This window comes from Bombina bombina, chromosome 3 (genome assembly GCF_027579735.1).
Source record: "Bombina bombina isolate aBomBom1 chromosome 3, aBomBom1.pri, whole genome shotgun sequence".
Lineage (NCBI taxonomy): Eukaryota > Metazoa > Chordata > Amphibia > Anura > Bombinatoridae > Bombina > Bombina bombina.
The window spans coordinates 793,404,968-793,427,488 of record NC_069501.1 but is presented as its reverse complement, the minus strand read 5'-3'; the positions used below and the strand labels follow the sequence as shown (position 1 = coordinate 793,427,488).

Sequence of the window (22,521 nt, the reverse complement as noted above, 5' to 3'; positions counted from 1 at the left end):
GGTGAACAACTTGGGTTGTTCTTGCTGATTGGTGGATAAATTCATCCACCAATAAAAAAAGTGCTGTCCAGAGTACTGAACAAAAAACCGCTTAGATGCATTCTTTTTCAAATAAAGATAGAAAGAGAACGAAGAAAATTGATAATAGGAGTAAATTAGAAAGTTGCATGCTCTATCTGAATCACAAAAGAAAAAAAATTGGGTTCAGTGTCTCTTTAAACAGCAGACTTTGAAAAATCTAAAATAGTTTTAACATTTTTTGGTCATTGCATTATTCCATGTGTTATTTCATAGATCTCATCACTTTATATATATATAAAATATATACATATATATAATAAATATTATATATATATATATATAATAAATATATATATATATATAATAAATATATATATATATATAATAAATATATATATATATATATATATATATATATATATATATATATATAATAAATATATATATATAATAAATATATATATATAATAAATAAATATATATATATATATATAATAAATATATATATATATATAATAAATATATATATATTAAATATATATATAATAAATATATATATATAATAAATATATATATATAATAAATATATATATATAATAAATATATATATATAATAAATATATATTAAATATATATATATATATAATAAATATATATATATAATAAATAAATATATATATATAATAAATAAATATATATATATAATAAATAAATATATATATATAATAAATATATATATATATAATAAATATATATATATATATATAATAAATATATATATATATATATAATAAATATATATATATATATATAATAAATATATATATATATATATATATATATATATATAAATAATAAATATATATATATAATAAATATATATATATAATAAATAAATATATATAATAAATATATATATATATGTATGTACACACACATACATACACGCACTCTACCAGGATCGAACAATAGCTCAGTAGCTTTTTATATGGCGAGTCAATACCTAGGAGCAGCCTCTTTTAGCCCAATTGTGTTTTTCACAGAGGAGAACTTTCCTGAAGTATATCAGTTTGATCATGCCTAGTAAAGTCAGCCCAGCACCTAAATACCAGGCAATCCTGAACAAGGAACATAACCCCAGACAATTGTTTTGGCCTTCTTTGGGCCTCATCAGTGAGGTGCAGCTACATTCTTCTAAGCACATTGGGCAAGGAGTCCACGTCTAGTTTCCCTCATCACCCTTAGTGAGGCTTCCCCAGGGTCATAATACAAATGCATACAGAAAGAGAAAAAATCTGCCAGGCACAATCAACAGCTCAATAGCCATCAAAGACCTCAGTCATATCATACCTACACGTTAAGGCAGATTATTATTATTATTTTTTTTGGTTTTAATACACTGCAGGACAGACTCCTGAGGCAACTATACCCTGGGATATGAGGACAACTGGGACGGTTCTGAGAAAATAGGGAAAGCTGGTAAGCACGATATTAATTTATAATGTTTTAAATTGATTTTTGGATTTGTTCGATAAAATAAAAAAAATGTGCATGTGTATTTCTGTGTAACTTATTTTTATTATTTGTGAACATTTTCTTTTTTACTAGTTACACCTTCCTTACCATGTTACATCAATTCACCAATTAAGTATTTATTAACATATCTACATTTTTCACTCCCAAATAGCTTTATACATGCATCTATTTTTAGCCACTTACTGTGTTTTAAAGTTGCCATAAAACATGTTGAGATCTGTGCATATCCTAAAAGGGCTAATTAAATAAAAATAGTTTGCATTAAAAAAATAAAAAAAATTGCTGGCAAGTATTTTAAAATAAATTTTCAAAAATAAGCAAAATTAGCTACAATAGCAATGCTGTCTGGAGAAGTTTGATCCACCTCCCCTTATCAGTGTTTAGCATCAGAAACACATGCATTGTATTTCAACTGAGTTCACAGCAGCTTATTTGCTCCTAGGCATGCTCCAGCAGATAATGAGGGTTACCGTCTTGTATTCTACCAAATCAAACGGAGATATAGATACAGCCATATAAGGAATTGTGTGGGGGGAGTTAGAGCTGTACAATTCAGAAACTTAATGGCGAGGCACTGCAGTATAAATTTTCAGGTAAAGTAATTAAAGCACATATTATATTTTGTCTCTATCCCTTTTAAGTAACAAGTTACATCAAACTGATTGGCAATTTAAAATCCAAGAAAGATAAAATTCTAAAAATTATGTCTTCATAGGAATAAAAGGTATAACAAACATTTTGCATATTGATACATTTTACATCCATATTTCAATACACACAAATCATATTACATGTTAACCATGGTATAAGATGCCCAACAGTGGTTATATTATATCACAAACTACATGGCACGTGAACGTGGACATTCATACATCTTTCCATTGTGCATGAATCATTTTTATATACACATTTGTTTTTCTTACACAAAGAACACGCCAAGTTGTGATTATCAAATCAGGAAAATAAACATTTAATGCAAAAGAATTTGATACATCTACATTTTTCTAAGATTAAGCACTCCGGACTTTCCTTGAAGCGGAATGACACCGCAAAAATCATTTTGTAATTATACAAACTTCATTTTAGAGCCAAGTTCTATTTCTAAAAAAAGTATCTTTCAAAAAAAAAAAAAAAAAAAAAAAAAAAAAAAAAGGGGATATTTCACTTCTTTAATGATGCTGAATATCCTCAGGCAGTGAAACCACAACTAACAATCTTTCATAAGTCCTTTAACGCATAGGCATGTGGAAGCACACATGGTGTTGGAGTTTTACTGGTAATCTATGAAGTTTGTATATACGTTTCCAGCTAACCAGCTTTCAGCTATGTCATCCGCTACTCAGTAACCCTTTCTCCCTCTGAATCTTGCTCTGTTATCAAGCTGCAATAAAAAATAAACAAATTCATTGATTATTATTAATTTTAAAGCATTTTGTTTCATTTATACAAATGTTCATACTAATAAAATGTGGTTTTAGACATTTTAATTAACTTAGCAGAAGATTTAGCAACAATGGACTAATTATTTGTGAACAATGGTTAAAACTTTTATCCTTAAAAGGGAGATGAAACATTTTTTTTTTAGGATTTAGATAGAGAATACAATTTTAAACAACTTTCCCATTTACTTATATTATCTATTTTGCTTGAACAAACACCAATGCACATGGGTGAGCCAATAACATGAGGCATACATGTGCAGCCACTGAACCTATCTAGATATGCTATTCAACAAAGGATACAAAGAGAACAAAACAAATTAGATGATCAAAATAAATTGGAAAATTGTTTTAAATAGCATGCTTTCTCTGAATCACAGAAGAAAAAAAAATAGGTTTCATGTCCCTTCAAGGGGACATTGTAATGGAAAAATAAAGGGTTTGATTTGCTAGAGTATTTTAATTTAAAATGAGTGTTCCTTGCTAACTATATTCTTGTACCTCATAATGCACAAGACATTGCAGTGCTTAAGCAGAACATAGCCGGTGAGCCAATTAGAAGTGGCATATGTAAGTATCTGCCAATCACCAGCTTTGTCCTGTTAAGGAGTGTCAATATGCTGCTGCTCCTGGCAACACTTTAGCTATACAGATACATAGAGGCCGATTTATCAAGGACCCAATGGCCCCTGATTCCACGCGAGCCTTCAGGCTCGCCGGAAACAGCAGTTAAGAAGCAGCGGTCTTAAGACTGCTGCTCAACTCGTCTGCCTGCTCTGAGGCGGCAGACAGCAATCAACCCGATCAGATACAATCGGGATGAATGACAGCCCCTGCTAGCTGTCTAATATACTTGTATCATCACAGATTTATAACTGAAAATGCTGGCGCAAAGCAAAATGAGCTTCAATTAAAGTTATTTCTAACATACAAATAATTATTGCATCACATCAGTATGGTTTATAACAGTGACAGAGATGCAACAGCTTTAGTAAAGATTATAAAACCTACAATTGATCTTTTGCACTCAAAAAATGTGATTTGTAAAGCTCTGCAATGTCCTTCTTGTAAACACGTCTTTGGGCTCTTTCCTTCCTGCAGAAAAAAAAGAGAAAGGTCAACAATCTCTAGTGCTAATCAAGAGGGCATAAAAAAAAAACCACATAGCAAAAAACAATTTCTATAGCTACATAAAAACAATAATTGGGGGCGTGTCTCTGGGCAGCACCTTAAATGGCCGCAATATCGGTAGCTCTGAGTAGATCATGGATAATCTGCCTATTATCAGTGAAATACATGGTCATCTAACTATTTATTTTGAATATCTAAAGCCTGCAATACATGCAGATTCCTATGATATACTAATATTGAGAACTCTACCTTAGCCCCCCGGTATCTTGTACGCCGGTATACAGTGCTTTGACACTACTAATCAGTTAAGGCAACTATGGAGAAGCAAATACTTCAAGAACTGGAGAACCTGCTCTTAAAACAACATTTTGCCAAATTTGAGGAGAACCTATCTAAATCTATACAATTGATCACCCATGAGGTCTCATACACCCTACCTACCGAAGCAGCTCAGATGAGCGAAACGGAGATAGTTGCAGATAACCTACATTCTGACCCAAGGGAGTCTCTACTAGGGACAGACTGATGATTCACTGCAGTCCGGCAGATGGGAAACAACAAAAGGTAACTTTCCACTGCATGTCAAGACCGGAACGATCGATACAGTCTACTACCGGACCTCCACACAGCCTGCTACAGTTGTGGAAGACATGCAGACCGGGGACCAATATGATACAAGGGTGTGTAACACTGGCCCGTGGTGTATGCCCCCTTCCAGCTTAACCTTGTGCATTCAGCCTGAACCCCCGCTGGACACTGCACTAGCGGGTCCCGGGAGACTTCCTGCAGGCATGTTGGATATAAGTGAGAAACACTCTGTTAATTCTTTGCCCGCCCTCTATATATGCGAGGGAGTCACTACCCAACTTTTGCCCTTACTTAAGGACAAATCAACCAGCTCCTGAGAACAGGATATGTTGTACCTGCGGTACGGGACCATCTCACAGTACATAGAGTCCAGCTTGGCATGGGAAATCATGTATTTTCCTTGTTTATTGATGACCTCCTAATTGAAGGTAAAGCACAAGAGGGACATGATCTGGTTTGGCAATATGTGTTTCAACTCCCCAAACCCGGCAATGAGACTGGGGCACAAACTTTGTTCGCTATCTTACCCTTATACTTGCGCTATGGACACTGATTTGGGATACAACCGATCATAATAGTCGGGGTCGGCTAGCCGGCACTCCTACTGTCTGGTCGTGATGGACTGAGGAGAACAGTGCTAAATGTCAAGGTCTCTCACTTTTCACTTTCAGTCCGGTCTAATAATACTTACATTCCATAAGAAAAATGTGTATAAAATACTGTAAATAATTTATTTTCTTGACAGAATTTGACTCTTGTTAATATATAGGGGGCTGTATTTTCTAATGCCATATAATGCTATACAGATAATCCATATGCTGTACTAACATATCCTGGACTACATGATAGCCATGCACTGGAGATATAAGTCTAGCATTGTATACATTTGATGTTCTGCAATGGACGCTTTCCTCTATCGCACTTGCACTCAGCTCTTCTTTGAGTTTAATATTTAGGACACCCCAATGAGAACTCATTAGTTCGAAGTCTGGATCCCAGCTACTATACACATAGTGACATGTTTGTTTCTTTACTCACTTGTACAGCATATTCACACTTTAGCTCATATAACAATGTTTACTGCTCATACTTAACTAGTGGTGTGTATATCTGTACATATGGACTGACATGCCCTTAATTATGTACACAGCTTTACCCTAAATTACAAGCGTGTACAAATTCTTATAATTAAGACCCACCTATAACAGTTCCTAGTTTTTAGTATGTTTTATATCTAAGATCCAAAAGCGACAATTTCATTGTTAGATCTATACATAACCCTATTATACAATCTGGTCCAAAAGTGACCTTCTGTTGTATTCTCTGTTAGCTAGATTTGAGGTCCACAAGTGGCCTAATTTGTTTTGAGAAGCCTAAAAGATGAGGGTTCAAGGTTGAGATTTTATGATTTATACTTACGGTTCTATTTAGATAATCATCTGTATCACTATATTTCATATTCTCATGTATTAGCTGAGATTATTGGCTGCCTTGTATCTTATTTTACTGTCATGGAGAATGCTGATTGTATATTTTTTTTGTTTTGTTCCAATATGTATTCAATGTGCCTATTTCTGTACACATCTTGAACCCTTAATAAAAATTATTTAAAAAAACAAAAAGAAATAATTCACAGGATGGCTACGTTCCCAGAACAAAAACAACCTTTACCAAAATCAGAACTTACAATTGAACACACTACTACACAGTTTTTTTAATCACTACATAAAATAGACTGGATATTGTTATATGTTTATTACAACAGGGGTAATTACAAAAGTCTTCTGCAGCACAGCAATAAACAAACATACTGTGTGAATTTGAAAATGTTTGGAACGCATCCTTAGCTTGTTTGCTGCAATTGTTTTTCAATACCCAACCACCATCACTTGTCTTATTAAGAGGAGCCAATCTAGTGTTATTCTATCATCATTACTTACCAATGTATCACGTCTTCCAGCCTGGAGTTATGTGTTTAAAAGGACAGTGAACTGATGAGTAGAATTACAAGTAATATGGTTACTACTCACCATGCTATTGTTTTTCCTCCTGTGCCTGCAGCTATCTTCAAGAACACTATCAGTTAGTGAAGCTCTCCATCTTCACACTGGGTGCCATCTTGGAGCTTATATTAGCTATGCAACTTTTAAACTTTCACTCTATAATAAATATGTGAGGTAAACTGAAGTAAAAAGGTACAACTGTCAAAAAGCAGATCTGTGAAAGTGCACTGCTCCCATCACAGGATGCAACAATACACTAGCTACAAGATGGTGGTACTCAAAAATGCAGAGTTTTATCAACTGCATTCTGTAATTAGTTAAAGGGACACTGAACCCAAATTGTTTCTTTCGTGATTCAGATAGAGCATGCAATCTTAAGCAACTTTCCAATTTACTCCTATTATCAAATTCTTTTCATTCTCTTGGTATCTTTATTTGAAATGCAAGAATGTAAGTTTAGATGCCGGCCCATTTTTGGTGAACACACTGTGTTGTTCTTGCTGATTGGTGGGTAAATTCACCTACCAATAAACAAGCGCTTTCCATGGTCTGAACCAAAAAAATAGCTTAGATGCCTTCTTTTTCAAATAAAGAAAGCAAGAGAACGAAGAAAAATTGATAATAGGAGTAAATTAGAAAGCTGTTTAAAATTGCATGCTCTATCTGAATCACGAAAGAAAAAGTTTGGGTTCAGTGTCCCTTTAAAATAAGAGAAAAAGCTGCAGCAGGTACATGAGGGAAAACAGTATAACTTGAGTAGTAACATGTTACTGTAGTTGTACCCAGCAGTTTAATGTCCCATTAATGGAAATTCTAAACAAACTTTCCCCTCTTCCCATCTCAAAAAAAATTGAACCTGTTCTTAAAGGGACAGTCAAGCCCAAAAAAAACTTTCATTATTTAAATAGGGCATGCAATTTTAAACAACTTCCCAATTTACTTTTATCACCAATTTTGCTTTGTTCTCTTGGTATTCTTAGTTGAAAGATAAAACTAGGAGGTTCATATGCTAATTTCTTAGACCTTGAAGACTGCCTCTAATCTGAATACATTTTGACCACTAGAGGGCATTAGTTCACATGTTTCATATAGATAACATTGAGCTCATGCACGTAAAGTGACCTAGGACTGAGCACTGATTGGCTAAACTGCATGTCTGTCAAAAGAACTGAAATAAGGGGGCAGTCAGCAGAAGCTTAGATACAAGATAATCACAGAGGTAAAAAGTATATTAATATAACTGTGTTGGTTGTGCAAAACTGGGGAATGGGTAATAAAGGGATTATCTTTCTTTTTAAACAACAAAAATTCTGGTGTTGACTGTCCCTTTAAATGAAGAGCTCATGGGTGAAGCGATGAAGGTATTTTCCAGTTTGCTTAAAAGTTTTTAAGGCATGCAGAGATTTGAATTTCGATTGAGTACTGAAACCAGGTGTGTGTGTATATAAAAATAAAATAATATGGTTGCATAAGTATGCAAACCCTTAAACTAATACTTTTTTGAAGCACCTTTTGATTTTATTACAGCACTCAGTCTTTTTGGGTATGAGTCTATCAGCATGACACATTTTGACATGGCAAGATTTGCCCACTCTTCTTTGCAAAAACACTCCAAATCTGTCAGATTGCGAGGGCATCTCCTGTGCACAGCCCTCTTCAGATAACCCCACAGATTTTCAATCTGATTCAGGTCTGGACTCTGGCTGGTCCATTCCAAAACTTTAATCTTCTTCTGGTGAAGCCATTCCTTTGTTGATTTGGATGTATGCTTTGGGTCGTCATGCTGAAAGATGAAGTTCCTCTTCATGTTCAGCTTTCTAGCAGAAGCCTGGAGGTTTTGTGCCAATATTGACTGGTATTTGGAACTGTTCATAATTCCCTCTACCTTAACTAAGGCCCCAGTTCCAGCTGAAGAAAAACAGCCCCAAAGCATGATGCTGCCATCACCATGCTTCACTGTGGGTATGGTGTTCTTTTGGTGATGTGCAGTGTTGTTTTTGCGCCAAACATATCTTTTGGAATTATGGCCAAAAAGTTCAACCTTGGTTTCATCAGACCATAACACCTTTTCACACATGCTTTTGGGAGACTTCAGATGTGTTTCTTCGTAAGAAAAGGCTTTCGTCTTGCCACTCTACCCCATAGCCCAGACATATGAAGAATAAGTGAGATTGTTGTCACATGTACCACACAGCCAGTACTTGCCAGATATTCCTGCAGCTCCTTTAATGTTGCTAGAGGCCTCTTGGTAGCCTCCCAGACCAGTTTTCTTCTCGTCTTTTCATCAATTTTGGAGGGACGTCCAGTTCTTGGTAATGTCACTGTTGTGCCATATTTTCTTCACTTAATGATGACTGTCTTCACTGTGTTCCATGGTATATCTAATGCCTTGGAAATTCTTTTGTACCCTTCTCCTGACTGATACCTTTTAACAATGAGATCCCTCTGATGCTTTGGAAGCTCGCTGTGGACCACGGCTTTTACTGTGGGATGCGACTAAGAAAATTTAAAGGAAAGACCAACTAGAGCAGCTGAACTATATTTGGGGTTAATCAGAGGCACTTTAAATGATGGCAGGTTGTATGCTCACTCCTATTTAACATGATTTTGAATGTGATTGCTTAATTCTGAACACAGCTACATTTTTATTTTAGGTTTTTTTAGTTTTCTTCCCTCTACCTAAAATATTTCAGTTTGTTTTTCAATTGAGTTGTACAGTTTATAGGTCACATTAAATGTGGGAAAAGTTCTGAAATGATTTATCTTTGTCTCATTTTTTACTCACTACATCACCAAATGTAGTCTGAGGATGGGGATAATATCCCCGAAATGTCACTTTTATGATTGAATAAACGACAAGTTTGTATTTGCAAAAGACCCAGTGAGTGCTTTTCATTTTGCTACTTTGGATAACCTGTTAAAAGCACCCTGGGCAGTTGACTGCTGTAAAGTGAGTGCAGAGCCCTGGATTGGAGTTAAATGTGTAATAGAAGACAGCACTCACTGGGCTTAGGAGATAGCAATAGTAGCTTTTATTTACGTGACATTTCGGGGACAGCTCACCTTCATCAGACCAGCTACTATTGCTATTTCCCAAGCCTAGTGAATTCCTAAGCCTAGTGAGTGCTATTTTCTATTACCTATACCTCTACTCGTATTCAGCACCCTGGACACCTGTTAGTGCGAGTGCACCAGCCTCTGTGAATATGAATACATTTTATATATATACGTGACGTATGGGATATACATTCCTACCAGGAGGGGCAAAGTTTCCCAAACCTTAAATGCCTATAAATACACCCCTCACCACACCCACAATTCAGTTTAACGAATAGCCAAGAAGTGGGGTGATAAAGGAGCGAAAGCATCAAAAAATAAGGAATTGAAATAATTGTGCTTTATACAAAAAATTCATAACCACCACAAAAAAGGGGTGGGCCTCATGGACTCTTGCTAATAGGAAAGAAATGAATTTATCAGGTAAGTTCTTACATAAATTATGTTTTCTTTCATGTAATTAGCAAGAGTCCATGAGCTAGTGACGTATGGGATAATGACTACCCAAGATGTGGATCTTCCACGCAAGAGTCACTAGAGAGGGAGGGATAAAATAAAGACAGCCAATTCCGCTGAAAATAATCCACACCCAAAATAAAGATTAAATCTTATAATGAAAAAAACTGAAATTATAAGCAGAAGAATCAAACTGAAAACAGCTGCCTGAAGTACTTTTCTACCAAAAACTGCTTCAGAAGAAGAAAACACATCAAAATGGTAGAATTTAGTAAAAGTATGCAAAGAAGACCAAGTTGCTGCTTTGCAAATCTGAACAACCGAAGCTTCATTCCTAAACGCCCAGGAAGTAGAAACTGACCTAGTAGAATGAGCTGTAATCCTTTGAGGCGGAGTTATACCTGACTCGACATAAGCATGATGAATTGAAGATATCAACCAAGATGCCAAAGAAATGGCAGAGGCCTTCTGACCTTTCCTAGAACCGGAAAAGATAACAAATAGACTAGAAGTCTTCCGGAAATTCTTAGTAGCTTCAACATAATATTTCAAAGCTCTAACTACATCCAAAGAATGCAAAGATCTCTCCTTAGAATTCTTAGGATTAGGACATAATGAAGGAACCACAATTTCTCTACTAATGTTGTTAGAATTCACAACCTTAGGTAAAAATTTAAAAGAAGTTCGCAACACCGCCTTATCCTGATGAAAAATCAGAAAAGGAGACTCACAAGAAAGAGCAGATAATTCAGAAACTCTTCTAGCAGAAGAGATGGCCAAAAGAAACAAAACTTTCCAAGAAAGTAATTTAATGTCCAGTGAATGCATAGGTTCAAATGGAGGAGCTTGAAGAGCCCCCAGAACCAAATTCAAACTCCAAGGAGGAGAAATTGACTGAATAACAGGTTTTATACGAACCAAAGTTTGTACAAAACAATGAATATCAGGAAAATTAGCAATCTTTCTGTGAAAAAGAACAGAAAGAGCAGAGATTTGTCCTTTCAAGGAACTTGCAGACAAACCTTATCCAAACCATCCTGAAGAAACTGTAAAATTCTCGGAATTCTAAAAGAATGCCAGGAAAAAAGATGAGAAAAACACCAAGAAATGAAAGTCTTCCAGACTCGATAATATATCTTCCTAGATACAGATTTACGAGCCTGTAACATAGTATTAATCACAGAGTCAGAGAAACCTCTTTGATTAAGAATCAAGCGTTCAATCTCCATACCTTCAAAGTTAAGGATTTGAGAACCTGAAGGAAAAAAGGACCTTGTGACAGAAGGTCTGGTCTTAACGGAAGAGTCCACGGTTGGTAAGAGGCCATCCGGACAAGATCCGCATACCAAAAACCTGTGAGGCCATGCTGGAGCCACCAGCAGAACAAACAAGCATACCTTCAGAATCTTGGAGATTACTCTTGGAATAAGAACTAGAGGCGGAAAGATATAGGCAGGATGATACTTCCAAGGAAGTGACAATGCATCCACTGCTTCTGCCTGAAGATCCCTGGATCTGGACAGATACCTGGGAAGTTTCTTGTTTAGATGAGAAGCCATCAGATCTATTTCTGGAAGTCCCCACATTTGAACAATCTGAAGAAATACCTCTGGGTGAAGAGACCATTCGCCCGGATGTAACGTTTGGCGACTGAGATAATCCGCTTCCCAATTGTCTATACCTGGGATATGAACCGCAGAAATTAGACAGGAGCTGGATTCCGCCCATACCAGTATTCGAGATACTTCTTTCATAGCCAGAGGACTGTGAGTCCCTCCTTGATGATAGATATATGCCACAGTTGTGACATTGTCTGTGTAAAAACAAATGAACGATTCTCTCTTTAGAAGAGGCCATGACTGAAGAGCTCTGAAAATTGCACGGAGTTCCAAAATATTGATTGGTAATCTCACCCCCTGAGATCCCCAAACCCCTTGCGCTGTCAGAAACCCCCAAACAGCTCCCCAACCTGTCAGACTTGCATCTGTTGAAATCACAGTCCAGGTTGGAAGAACAAAAGAAGCCCCCTGAACTAAACGATGGTGATCTGTCCACCACGTCAGAGAGTGTCAAACAATCGGTTTTAAAGATATTAATTGAGATATCTTTGTATAATCCCTGCACCACTGGTTCAGCATACAGAGCTGAAGAGGTCGCATGTGAAAACAAGCAAAGGTTTCGATAAGCTGAAAACAATTTCAGACGCCTCTTGTCCGTCAGAGACAGAATCAAGAACATTGAATCTATCAGGAAACCTAAAAAGGTTACCCTTGTCTGAGGAATCAAACGAACTTTTTGGTAAATTGATCCTCCAACTATGTTCTTGAAGAAACAACAGTTATAAAAGACTGGAAAGGTTCTGTCTAGTGAAAATGAGCAAAGGGAATTGAATCCAATGCTGTGGCCATAAGACCTAAAACTTCTATGCATATAAAGCAACTGAAGGAAATAATAGAGACTAAAGGTACCGATAGACGGAACCCAATAACATTATCCCTTGTCTGATAGAGACAAGGACAGCGACACAAACTATCTGGAAACCTAAAAAAGGTGACCCTTGTGTGAGAACTATGTCCTGAAGAGTAAGTGAATCATATGCGATTCCGCATCCTCAGAAAATAATCTGAATGAAAACAGAAAAATGAAAATATGCATTCATTGTATCTAATGAAAACAAATAATGCTATCAATGACCATAAAAAGGCCCAAAACCCGGTTCCTCAAAAGGAACTGGAAGAAATACCCCAGAAGATTCCAGGTCTGAGCAGCGTTTGAACCCCAAGGGTGCCTAGCCATGCTTCAACAGTACCCAAAATATATAGGACAGAAACACAGTTAAAGAAAGTGTTAGCCTTACTGGAATAAAATCAAAGAAATTTGGACAAAATAAATTTCAAAGAAGCCTTAACCTGCCCCTTACCAGCCAAGCTGGAATACGGCTGATTTCGAACTCCAATTATAGACATGTTACTTGGGAAAGAACTCAGGAATTCGTTCCTTAATAAGAACAACCAAACCAGTATAAGCTTAAAGTTTTAGTCTTAGAACTCAACCTTGAAGCCCAGAGTAACAGTTAAGAATTGAATCCAATTATAAAACAAATAATTGATTATCTTAGAACAAAAGAAATATGGATTTTTTTTTATTTTTTTTTTAAATCACAAAATTCTTCTAGCTAAAAAAGCTAAAGACATAGATTAACCCTCATTTGCGAAAATATTCGATAAAATGAAGACACAAATGAAATTATTAGCATGATAGTCCAGTTTAAAAGGACCAGCCAATACAGTGGACTTGCATAATCAATAAATGCAAAACAACAAGACAAATGCAACAGCACCTAGTCTAGTAAATGTTGTCTCTTTAACAATGCTAAAATAAATCATAATCTGATACTTGATCTTAAAGTAAACAGAGAAAATGAAGCAATTGCAAAATCCAAATAAATCACAGGACCAAAAAAAGTACCTGAAACTAAATAATTTTCCATAAATAAGATACAAATCATCTAAAGGAAAATAAATACTATTTTGCTATAGAAACAATAGCATAACTAGTAGAAGTAGAGATAGCCCCAATAAATTGGAGAACCCTCCAAATTGAGTTTAACTGCTGGCAAAGAATATAGTTTAAAACCTTTGAAGAAGGAATAAAAGAAAATTCTCAGCCTATTCCATTCTCTAGTATGGGGAATTGGAAAGAAAACCTCTGAAAACACAGAAGAAATAAATAGGCAGAAATAAAGTCAGCTAGTCTTAAAGAACTAGTTATCTTAATATCCAAAATAATCAACACCTTTTCAACAAAGAACAAATGTACTTTAATAATAGAAAAATAATAAAAAAGTAGATTTGTTAGTGTCAATATCTGATGAAGAAAATTTCTGAAAGAGAAAAAAACATCATCAGAGAAGGATAAATCAGTATGTTGTTGGTCATTTGAAACTTCAATAATTAAAAAAGAAGTGAAAAAGACCTAAAAATTTTATTAGAAGGCACGAAGTCAGACAAAGCCTTTAACATAGAATCAGAAAAATATTTCTTATAAGTCTTTTAAATATTTCTTGTAAGAAAAGAAAATATATAAAGCATAAATACTAATGGATTCCGCATGTAAAAGTATAACATAACAACTTATTACAAACCATAGCTAAAGATAAACATTTATAACATTTAAAATAAATGAACTTAGCTTTGGTAGAACTGAAACTCAGTTAAGCGTTTTTCCAGAAGTGGCTTCTGATTCAGAGTCCATCTGAGACATCTTGCAATATGTAATAGAAAAAACAACATATAAAGCAAAATTGATCAAATTCCTTAAATGACAGTTTCAGGAATGGGGAAAAAAATGCCAATGAACAAGCTTCTAGCAACCAGAAGCAATAAATAATGAGACTTAAATATTGTGGAGACAACAATGACGCTCAAATTTTTTAGCGCCAAAAAAGCCGCCCACATTATTTGGCGCCTAAATGCTTTTGGCGCCAAAAATGGCGCCACATCCGGTAACGCCGACATTTTTTGGCGCAAAAACGTCAAAAATATGACACAACTTCCGGCGACACGTATGACGCCGGAAATGACAAGAAAATTTTTGCGCCAAGAAAGTCCGCACCAAGAATGACGCAATAAAATGAAGCATTTTCAGCCCCCGCGAGCCTAACAGCCCACAGGAAAAAAAGTCAAATTTTAAGGTAAGAAAAAATTTAATTATTCAAATGCATTATCCCAAATATGAAACGGACTGTCTGAAAATAAGGAACGTTTGAACATCCTGAATCAAGGCAAATAAATGTTTAAACACATATATTTAGAACTTTATATAAAAGTGCCCAACCATAGCTTAGAGTGTCACAGAAAATAAGACTTACTTACCCCAGGACCCCTCATCTACATGTAGTAGAAAGCCAAACCAGTACTGAAACGAGAATCAGTAGAGGTAATGGTATATATAAGAGTATATCGTCGATCTGAAAAGGGAGGTAAGAGATGAATCTCTACGACCGATAACAGAGAACCTATGAAATAGACCCCGTAGAAGGAGATCATTGAATTCAAATAGGCAATACTCTCTTCACAACCCTCTGACATTCACTGCACGCTGAGAGGAAAACCGGGCTCCAACCTGCTGCGGAGCGCATATCAACGTAGAATCTAGCACAAACTTACTTCACCACCTCCACAGGAGGCAAAGTTTGTAAAACTGAATTGTGGGTGTGGTGAGGGGTGTATTTATAGGCATTTAAGGTTTGGGAAACTTTGCCCCTCCAGGTAGGAATGTATATCCCATACGTCACTAGCTCATGGACTCTTGCTAATTACATGAAAGAAATTATATATATATATATATATATATATATATATATATATATATATATATATATACACATACACACCAAATAAATCAGAAAGGCACTCTCCGTATAGTAGCAATATAATTTTACTCAGATGAACGTTTTCGGGGTTGCCCCCGTCCTCAGATCTGAGGACGGGGGCAACCCCGAAAACGTTCATCTAAGTAAAATTATATTACTACTATACGGAGAGTGCAGTTTCTAGAATAGGATAAAAGGAGAGAAGCGCAGGACGCGATTCAAGTGTAGATATATTTATTCAGGTGAAACACCCAAGATAATATACTCACAAGAGTTCAAATAAAAACAGGCACATCATAATTAAAGTTGTCCCTCATACACGTATGGCTAGGATCCAGCTGTAATTTTATGGATCATCAAATGTCCCTTCGTGGTTTGTAAACGTCCAATTTCAGTAAGTGTAACAGCGGGTACTCCGATATCTCTAACCGCTGCGTCAGGGACACACCTCCACACACCCTGAGCTCAGTACCAATAGGAGAACCCCTAGTGCTGAGCTCACTGCACACGAGGACCTACGGTGGCTTCACTGGGTGAAAAATAGAATGTACACAAAGCTACGTTCTACGCGTTTCGTCCCGTACGACGGGACTTTCTCAAGAACTAAAGATACAACAGGAGCTGGAAGTTATATATTAACAGGCAACGGATATCCTCCAATTGCTAAACAAGGCAAATTAATAATGATTAATCACCATGTTATTTGTACTTCACAGCTCTAGATAATCTGAACAAACTAATAGATATGCATAAAATATATATTATACAACACAGATAAAAACTTCATATTGAAACAAGTTATGTTAAAAACTGTGATAAGAGTGCTAAAATAGCGCTAATCATAAAAATGGATTACATATACATAGACATGAATAAAAAACCTAACGGGTATACAAATTGTTGATCTAATATCTATACAATAGTAATAGTGATTGAAAGTTCATATCATATATAGAAAAATACACACAATACCATATCCACATATGATTCCTGCAAAATAATGAATAACACTCAAAATTCCAAATAAACAAATAATAAAATATATATAAAATACCATTTTAACATGTATAACCTGAATAATGCACACCTCATAAAATATTGAGATTGTATACATGTTAATAAAAAGTAATAAATAATTCTTAAATACTAGAAGACACTGCTAATATGATAATAAATGATAATGATCAGTATATGTAAAAATAAAATAATACATTGAACCATGTGGGTATGCGAGTAATGCTTAATGACCAACAGGTTATAATAAGAATTCATATTCCCATCTAATACATATATACACACAATATCCTATCTTACAAGTTCATACCAACCCTATATATTAAAATAAACAGTATATGAACACTAAAAACTACAATCTGCACTGCTAAAAACTTCTATGTATTACACCATAAAATAATCTGTATAAAAGACCAAAAAACTTTTTCTGTAAAACCCAATAAGAATATAAATATAAATAGAATTTCAACATAAAATTGAAAAATATATTTTAAAAATATATTTTAAAAAAGTGGGTAATGCAATAATTTCAAATAGTAGAGATTCTATATGCCCTGACCTATAGTAATATGTTAGCCAAGAACTGTAAAAATTTTTCATAAAAATGCTGCTATATCGAGTTCTATATTCAGTCCCTTTGGATCAAGGCAATCTAAAGTCTTGATCCAATAGGTCTCTCTTCGTCTTAATCTCAAAAGACGATTGGTGTCCCACTTGTCCAGAGGCACCCATTCTACTATACTAACTGCAAGGTCTTCAGGATTTTGGTTATGGTAGTACTTGAAGTGATGAGACACGCTGTGATTTTCAAAGCCTGCCTCTATATTTCGGATATGCTCCCTTAGTCTATATTTAATTTTGCGTTTCGTACGCCCTATATAGATTTTCCCACATTTGCAGGATAGTTGATATACTACAAATGTGGTATGACATGTATATCTGTGCTTACAGTTGTAAATCCTACTACCATCATAATTTACAAAAGAGGCATTTTTATCTGAAATCCTGGGACACATGATACATTCTTTATATTTACAAGGAAAAAGGCCCACCGGCCCTCCACACCAGCTATACGGAGAGTGCCTTTCTGATTTATTTGGTGTATATATATATATATATATATATACACATACACATACACACTTTGATTGGAAAGTCCAGAGATTTAGATATCAAAATAACAAGAGTATTGCATTGAGCAATGATACTTTTTTATTGGACTAACTATACATTTATATGATGACAAGCCTTCGGAAGAGTGTCATCCTTTTTCAAGTCTGAAGCAATAATGACCAATTTGATGGAATTTACAGATTATATCTTAAAACACAGGCTAAAAAGACAGAAAGTGTTACAGAGGGCATTTAGACCTATATATATTATTTGGCGGCGCTTTACAAATAAATGATAATAATATTTTTTTACACTTGAAGAGTGTGAAAAATAATGCAGTGTTTGACACCACCTTTCCCCGTCAGAGCTCAAAAGGTGAGTGATAGTGATTTTAGGGTGTAAATGCCCTGCATTATTTTAGCTCTGTAAATAAACTGTCACAAACAATGACGCACTGTTGCAAACCTTCCTAATTTGCATTTTGTAATAGAATACGCTAAAAAAAAATACAGACAAGCTATTTGCAGAGGTTGATACCTGGTGAACGACTATGAAGATAAAACATTTTTTTCACCCCTGAATATAGTTCCACTTTTTTCCACTGAGGACGCAAACACAGTAATACTGTTCACAGCTTTCAGATTAGCCAAATATAAATGTATACAGTGAAACAATGCTTTATGGACGTGAGCATCATTAAGAAAGCTGGACACAGGTTGTACCCTCTACACAATTATTGTATCAGATCCAGATATCATTACCAGGCCGTAAGGTACTATCCTTGAACATCGCTTTACTGTACCTGCAGTACACAGTGAGTCTGCAGCAGGCAGCTCTTCAAATCTTCCTTCACCCCTGCGCATGGATGCTTATCCTCTTCTTTATCTTCGTAATACTTAGGCATGGCTGCTATTTTACTTCATAGAGTGCCAAGGTCTGACACTTTACAGAGAACTTCCAATGGGCAGCGCCATTTTACTTCCACAATGCACAGCGAAGACTTCCGTCGCCAAAGGAAACGCAATCGAAGCTGGTACATGCAGTAGATAGGTAATTACAGAAACTACATTTCCCAACGTACTTTTTGAATGCAACTTCCGTCGTTTTTGTGTGTGACGTAACTAGAATACGTGTTCTGGGTTGTGTTGCAGGAAGCTGGAGCTGGTGGGAAGTGGGGAGCGATCTAGGTGAGATCTGAAGCTTGTTATGTGGGACCACCGAGGGAGGATAGATTATAATAATAGGGCAACTGTTGTTTACAAATTGTGCTTTGCTGCACACAGATAACCCCTAGGCTTTTTGACTGAGATACAGCTAGAGTGATTATAGCGCAGGGAGCTGATATTAGGAACCAATTGGTATTTAAATATTTATAAATGCCGTCGGAAATTGTTACAACTGAAGTCTATTTAACCTTATAATATGCCTGTATATAAAGTACTGCTTTAGTGTAAATTAGGTTTCTAAGTGTTTACAAACCTAGGTATGCTCATACGCTAATGTCTAAGCCTTGTAAGGCCGTCTTTTATCTCAGTGCATTTTGACAGTTTTTAACACACACACACACACACACACACACACACATATGTATACAGCCATGTGTGCCATATAGATAACATTTTGTTAACTCCGGTGGAGTTATTTATGAGTCGGCACTGCTTGGCTAAAATGCAAGTCTGTGAAAAGAACTGAAATAAGGGGGCAGTCTGTAGAGCCTTAGATACAAGGTAATCACACAGGTGAAAAGTATATTAAAGGGACATTAAACCCCAAAATTTTCTTTCATAATCCATATAGAGAATACAATTTTAAACAACATTCCAATTTACTTCTATTATATAATTTGCTTCATTCTTTAGATATCCTCTGTTGAAGAAATAGCAATGCACATGGGTGAGCCAATCACCAAAGGCATCTATTTTCAACCACCAATCAACAGCTACTGAGCCTATCTAGATATGCTTTTCAGAAAAGTATATTAAGAGAATTAAGCAAATTTGATAATTCAAGTAAATTGGAATGTTGTTTAAAATTGTTTTTTTTTATCTGAATCATGAAAGAAAAAATTTGGATTTAATGTCCCTTTAATATAACTGTTTTGGTTATGCATAACTGGGGAATTGGTAATAAAGGCATTATCTATCTTTTTAAACAATAAACATTTTCAAGTAAACTGTCCCTTACGGTAAAGGATGAAATAAATTCTGCTACTTAAAGGGATAGGAAAATCAGAATTAAACTTGCATAATTCAGAGCACATAAAGGGTTATTATAGTAAAAAAATGACATGCACTAATCCTTGAGAGCAGGGGTCAGCAACCTTAGGCCCCAGATGTTTTGTAACTACATTTCCCATGATGCTCAGACAGCCTAAAGAGTGTCAGCATCATGGGAAATGTAGTTCCCAAACATCTGGGGGCCCAAGGTGGCTGACCCCTGTTTTAGAGCATGTCATTTTCAGACTATAGACTCTTGACTACTGTGTGTTTAACCCAAGCACAGCGGATAAACACACAATAGAATTAACAGCGCTAGTTGCATAACTCAGATGTGGAACTAGCGTTGCTGATTTGATCATCAGCATTTTCAGCTTGAGACCAGCAGCGCTCTGCAAGTCCGTAGTGGTATTTCTACTGTGTGTTTAAACCCTTTGTGGGGGTTAAACACACAGTAGTCAGTGGCCAATAGTTACATGCTCTAACATATAAGAGCATGTATGTTCTGGCTATAATGGCCCTTTAAGATTTTTTTAAATTCACTTCTGTTTTCAAATTCACTTTGTTCTTATGGTATCCTTTGTTGAAAAATATGTATATATCCTACACTACTGGGAACTAGCTGGTGATTGGTTGCTACACACATCTGTGTTTTGTTATTGATTCATCAGATGTGTTCATCTAGCTCCCAGTAGTTCACTGTTGCTCTGTAGCTGACTTTAACTATGTGTTTAATCCATTTTTAGAATTTAAACACACAGTTATATACAATAAATAGTGCAATAATAAAATGCTCTTAACATATTTGAGTATTTTCCTTTTGCACTTTTATGTCCCTTTCTAAAATTAGTAATGTTCCTTGCTCTCATGCAAGGTCCTGCCTGTCCTCTTTTAGCTTTTGTATTTTATAACATTAGCTGTTTGGATGGTTTAACACTTCCACTGACCAGCTGGGGGTTGGGTTTAACCCTTTTGTTGGCAAATATGGGTGTTACACAGCTTCATACTGCATATAATAACTACCCTGCTCAACCCTGGTTTCCCAGTACAGCTTCAACAGTAAGTGCTGATCAATCTTCAGTGAGTGTACTGGTGGCTGGAGCCTCTAGGCAGTGACAGATATACCCCTGCTCTGTACTCACAATAAGCAGCTAAACTATGTACCCAGACAAGCTTCTGCACATATGGAAATGCATACGCTGTCCTTGTACATCTGTTGAGTGTAGCCACTACCTCTAGGCAATAACAGAAGTCCCAACTCCCACTGTATTCATTAACAAGCTCAGCCATGCAAGCTCATTCTTTCTCTGTGATTCCAATTACAGCATGCATGGAAATGTGACTCCTAGAGTGTCTTGCAGGGGTTGCATGTAGCAGCCAAGGGCTCATAATCTATCTCTCATGCCTATTTTTTGAGGTGCTTGGGATCTTTGAGCTCTGTTTTCATGTAAGAGGATAATATAGGGCTAAATTACAAGTGGAGCGATAATTTTGTATCGCTCATGAGTGCTAACTGGGCTCAAGGTAAAAAAAAAAAAAAATAGCGCTTTCGGCACCGAGTTAGAGCTGGTATTAGAAGTGCTCTCCCTCTTTCCCTAGACTTTTATTGGGCGCTGTGATACACAGTCTTTTGCTTGCCGTGGTCTATGATTGGGACAGTCTCATATGTATGGCCTGTAAATTGTTTTTAATACAATGTTAGTACTTTTTTACCACTTCTGATTCATTCCTTGTGAAGCTGGGATATCGTTCTTTGCCTTGTCTCCTATTAGGAGTTCCCTGTGCACTTATATCTAGAGCTTGATCTTGAAGCTCTAGACAATGTGAGTACCTTTTCTGGCTCTTCTAAAACATAACCACAGAACTTCACTATATGTGTTTCTTTTTTCCCTGAGGTTCACCTGCTGTGAAATTACCATTGTGGTTACCTAACCTGGGACATACAAGGAGTTTGTTTTAAAGGACCAGTGGGGAGACAAGCATGACATTGATTGTAGACATATGTGTATGGCAAGGCAGGGACATCTAGAAGATGTGTTTTCTTACATTTGGTAGAAAATACCAAGCCACAATTAATAGTGAGACTTTTTTTTATATATATTTTTATTGAGGACAACATGTTATGTACGGTTACAGTATTCAAATATATCAAACAGTTACATCATATCTCAGTGCTTGACAAATGTGTTTAAAAATTAGGAGCCAGTAAGAAAATTTAGGAGCCAGGCATATTTTTAGGAGCCAGACCGTTGGATTTGTATATAGACATATGGAGAAAAACCCAAAAAGTTAGGAGCCAGGGGTAAAATTCTAGGAGCCAGTGGCTACCAGGCTCCTGGGGTTGTCGAGCCCTGTCATATCTGGTATTATGACACATATGTGTTAAAGTCCTCATTTTTGTCCCCTTGTTTTTTCAATGTCACTCTTGGACCTGTGATAACTCAATAGGACGAGTGTAGGGGTTGGTTAAATTGCATCTCTAGATAATTAATAAAAAGGAATGATTAACATAAAACAAGCGGAGATGCTGGCCACCAGAACTGTAAACATCAATTTAAACATTAACAGCTTCA

General features: G+C 35.8%; 2 protein-coding genes across 5 annotated transcripts in view; one reads left to right on the top strand and one right to left on the bottom strand.

Annotated features, from left to right (window-relative positions):
* Window positions 1–1,579: 1,579 nt before the first annotated feature.
* LOC128654048 (cytochrome c oxidase assembly factor 5) lies at window positions 1,580–18,748 on the bottom strand. The gene is made up of 3 exons (XM_053707703.1): window positions 18,535–18,748; window positions 4,008–4,091; window positions 1,580–2,938 (listed from the first exon to the last, which is right to left on the bottom strand). Exons 1-3 carry the CDS (start codon window positions 18,634–18,636, stop codon window positions 2,897–2,899), a joined length of 228 nt encoding a protein of 75 aa, XP_053563678.1. The 5' UTR covers window positions 18,637–18,748; the 3' UTR covers window positions 1,580–2,896.
* Window positions 18,749–18,843: 95 nt separating this feature from the next.
* Window positions 18,844–22,521, top strand: part of UNC50 (unc-50 inner nuclear membrane RNA binding protein) — a 71,106-nt gene continuing 67,428 nt past the window's right edge. For all 4 annotated transcript variants that reach the window (XM_053707699.1, XM_053707702.1, XM_053707701.1 and 1 more), the window contains exon 1: window positions 18,844–18,919. The gene's annotated coding sequence lies outside the window, so the exon portion shown is untranslated. The remainder of the gene's footprint in view (window positions 18,920–22,521) is intronic.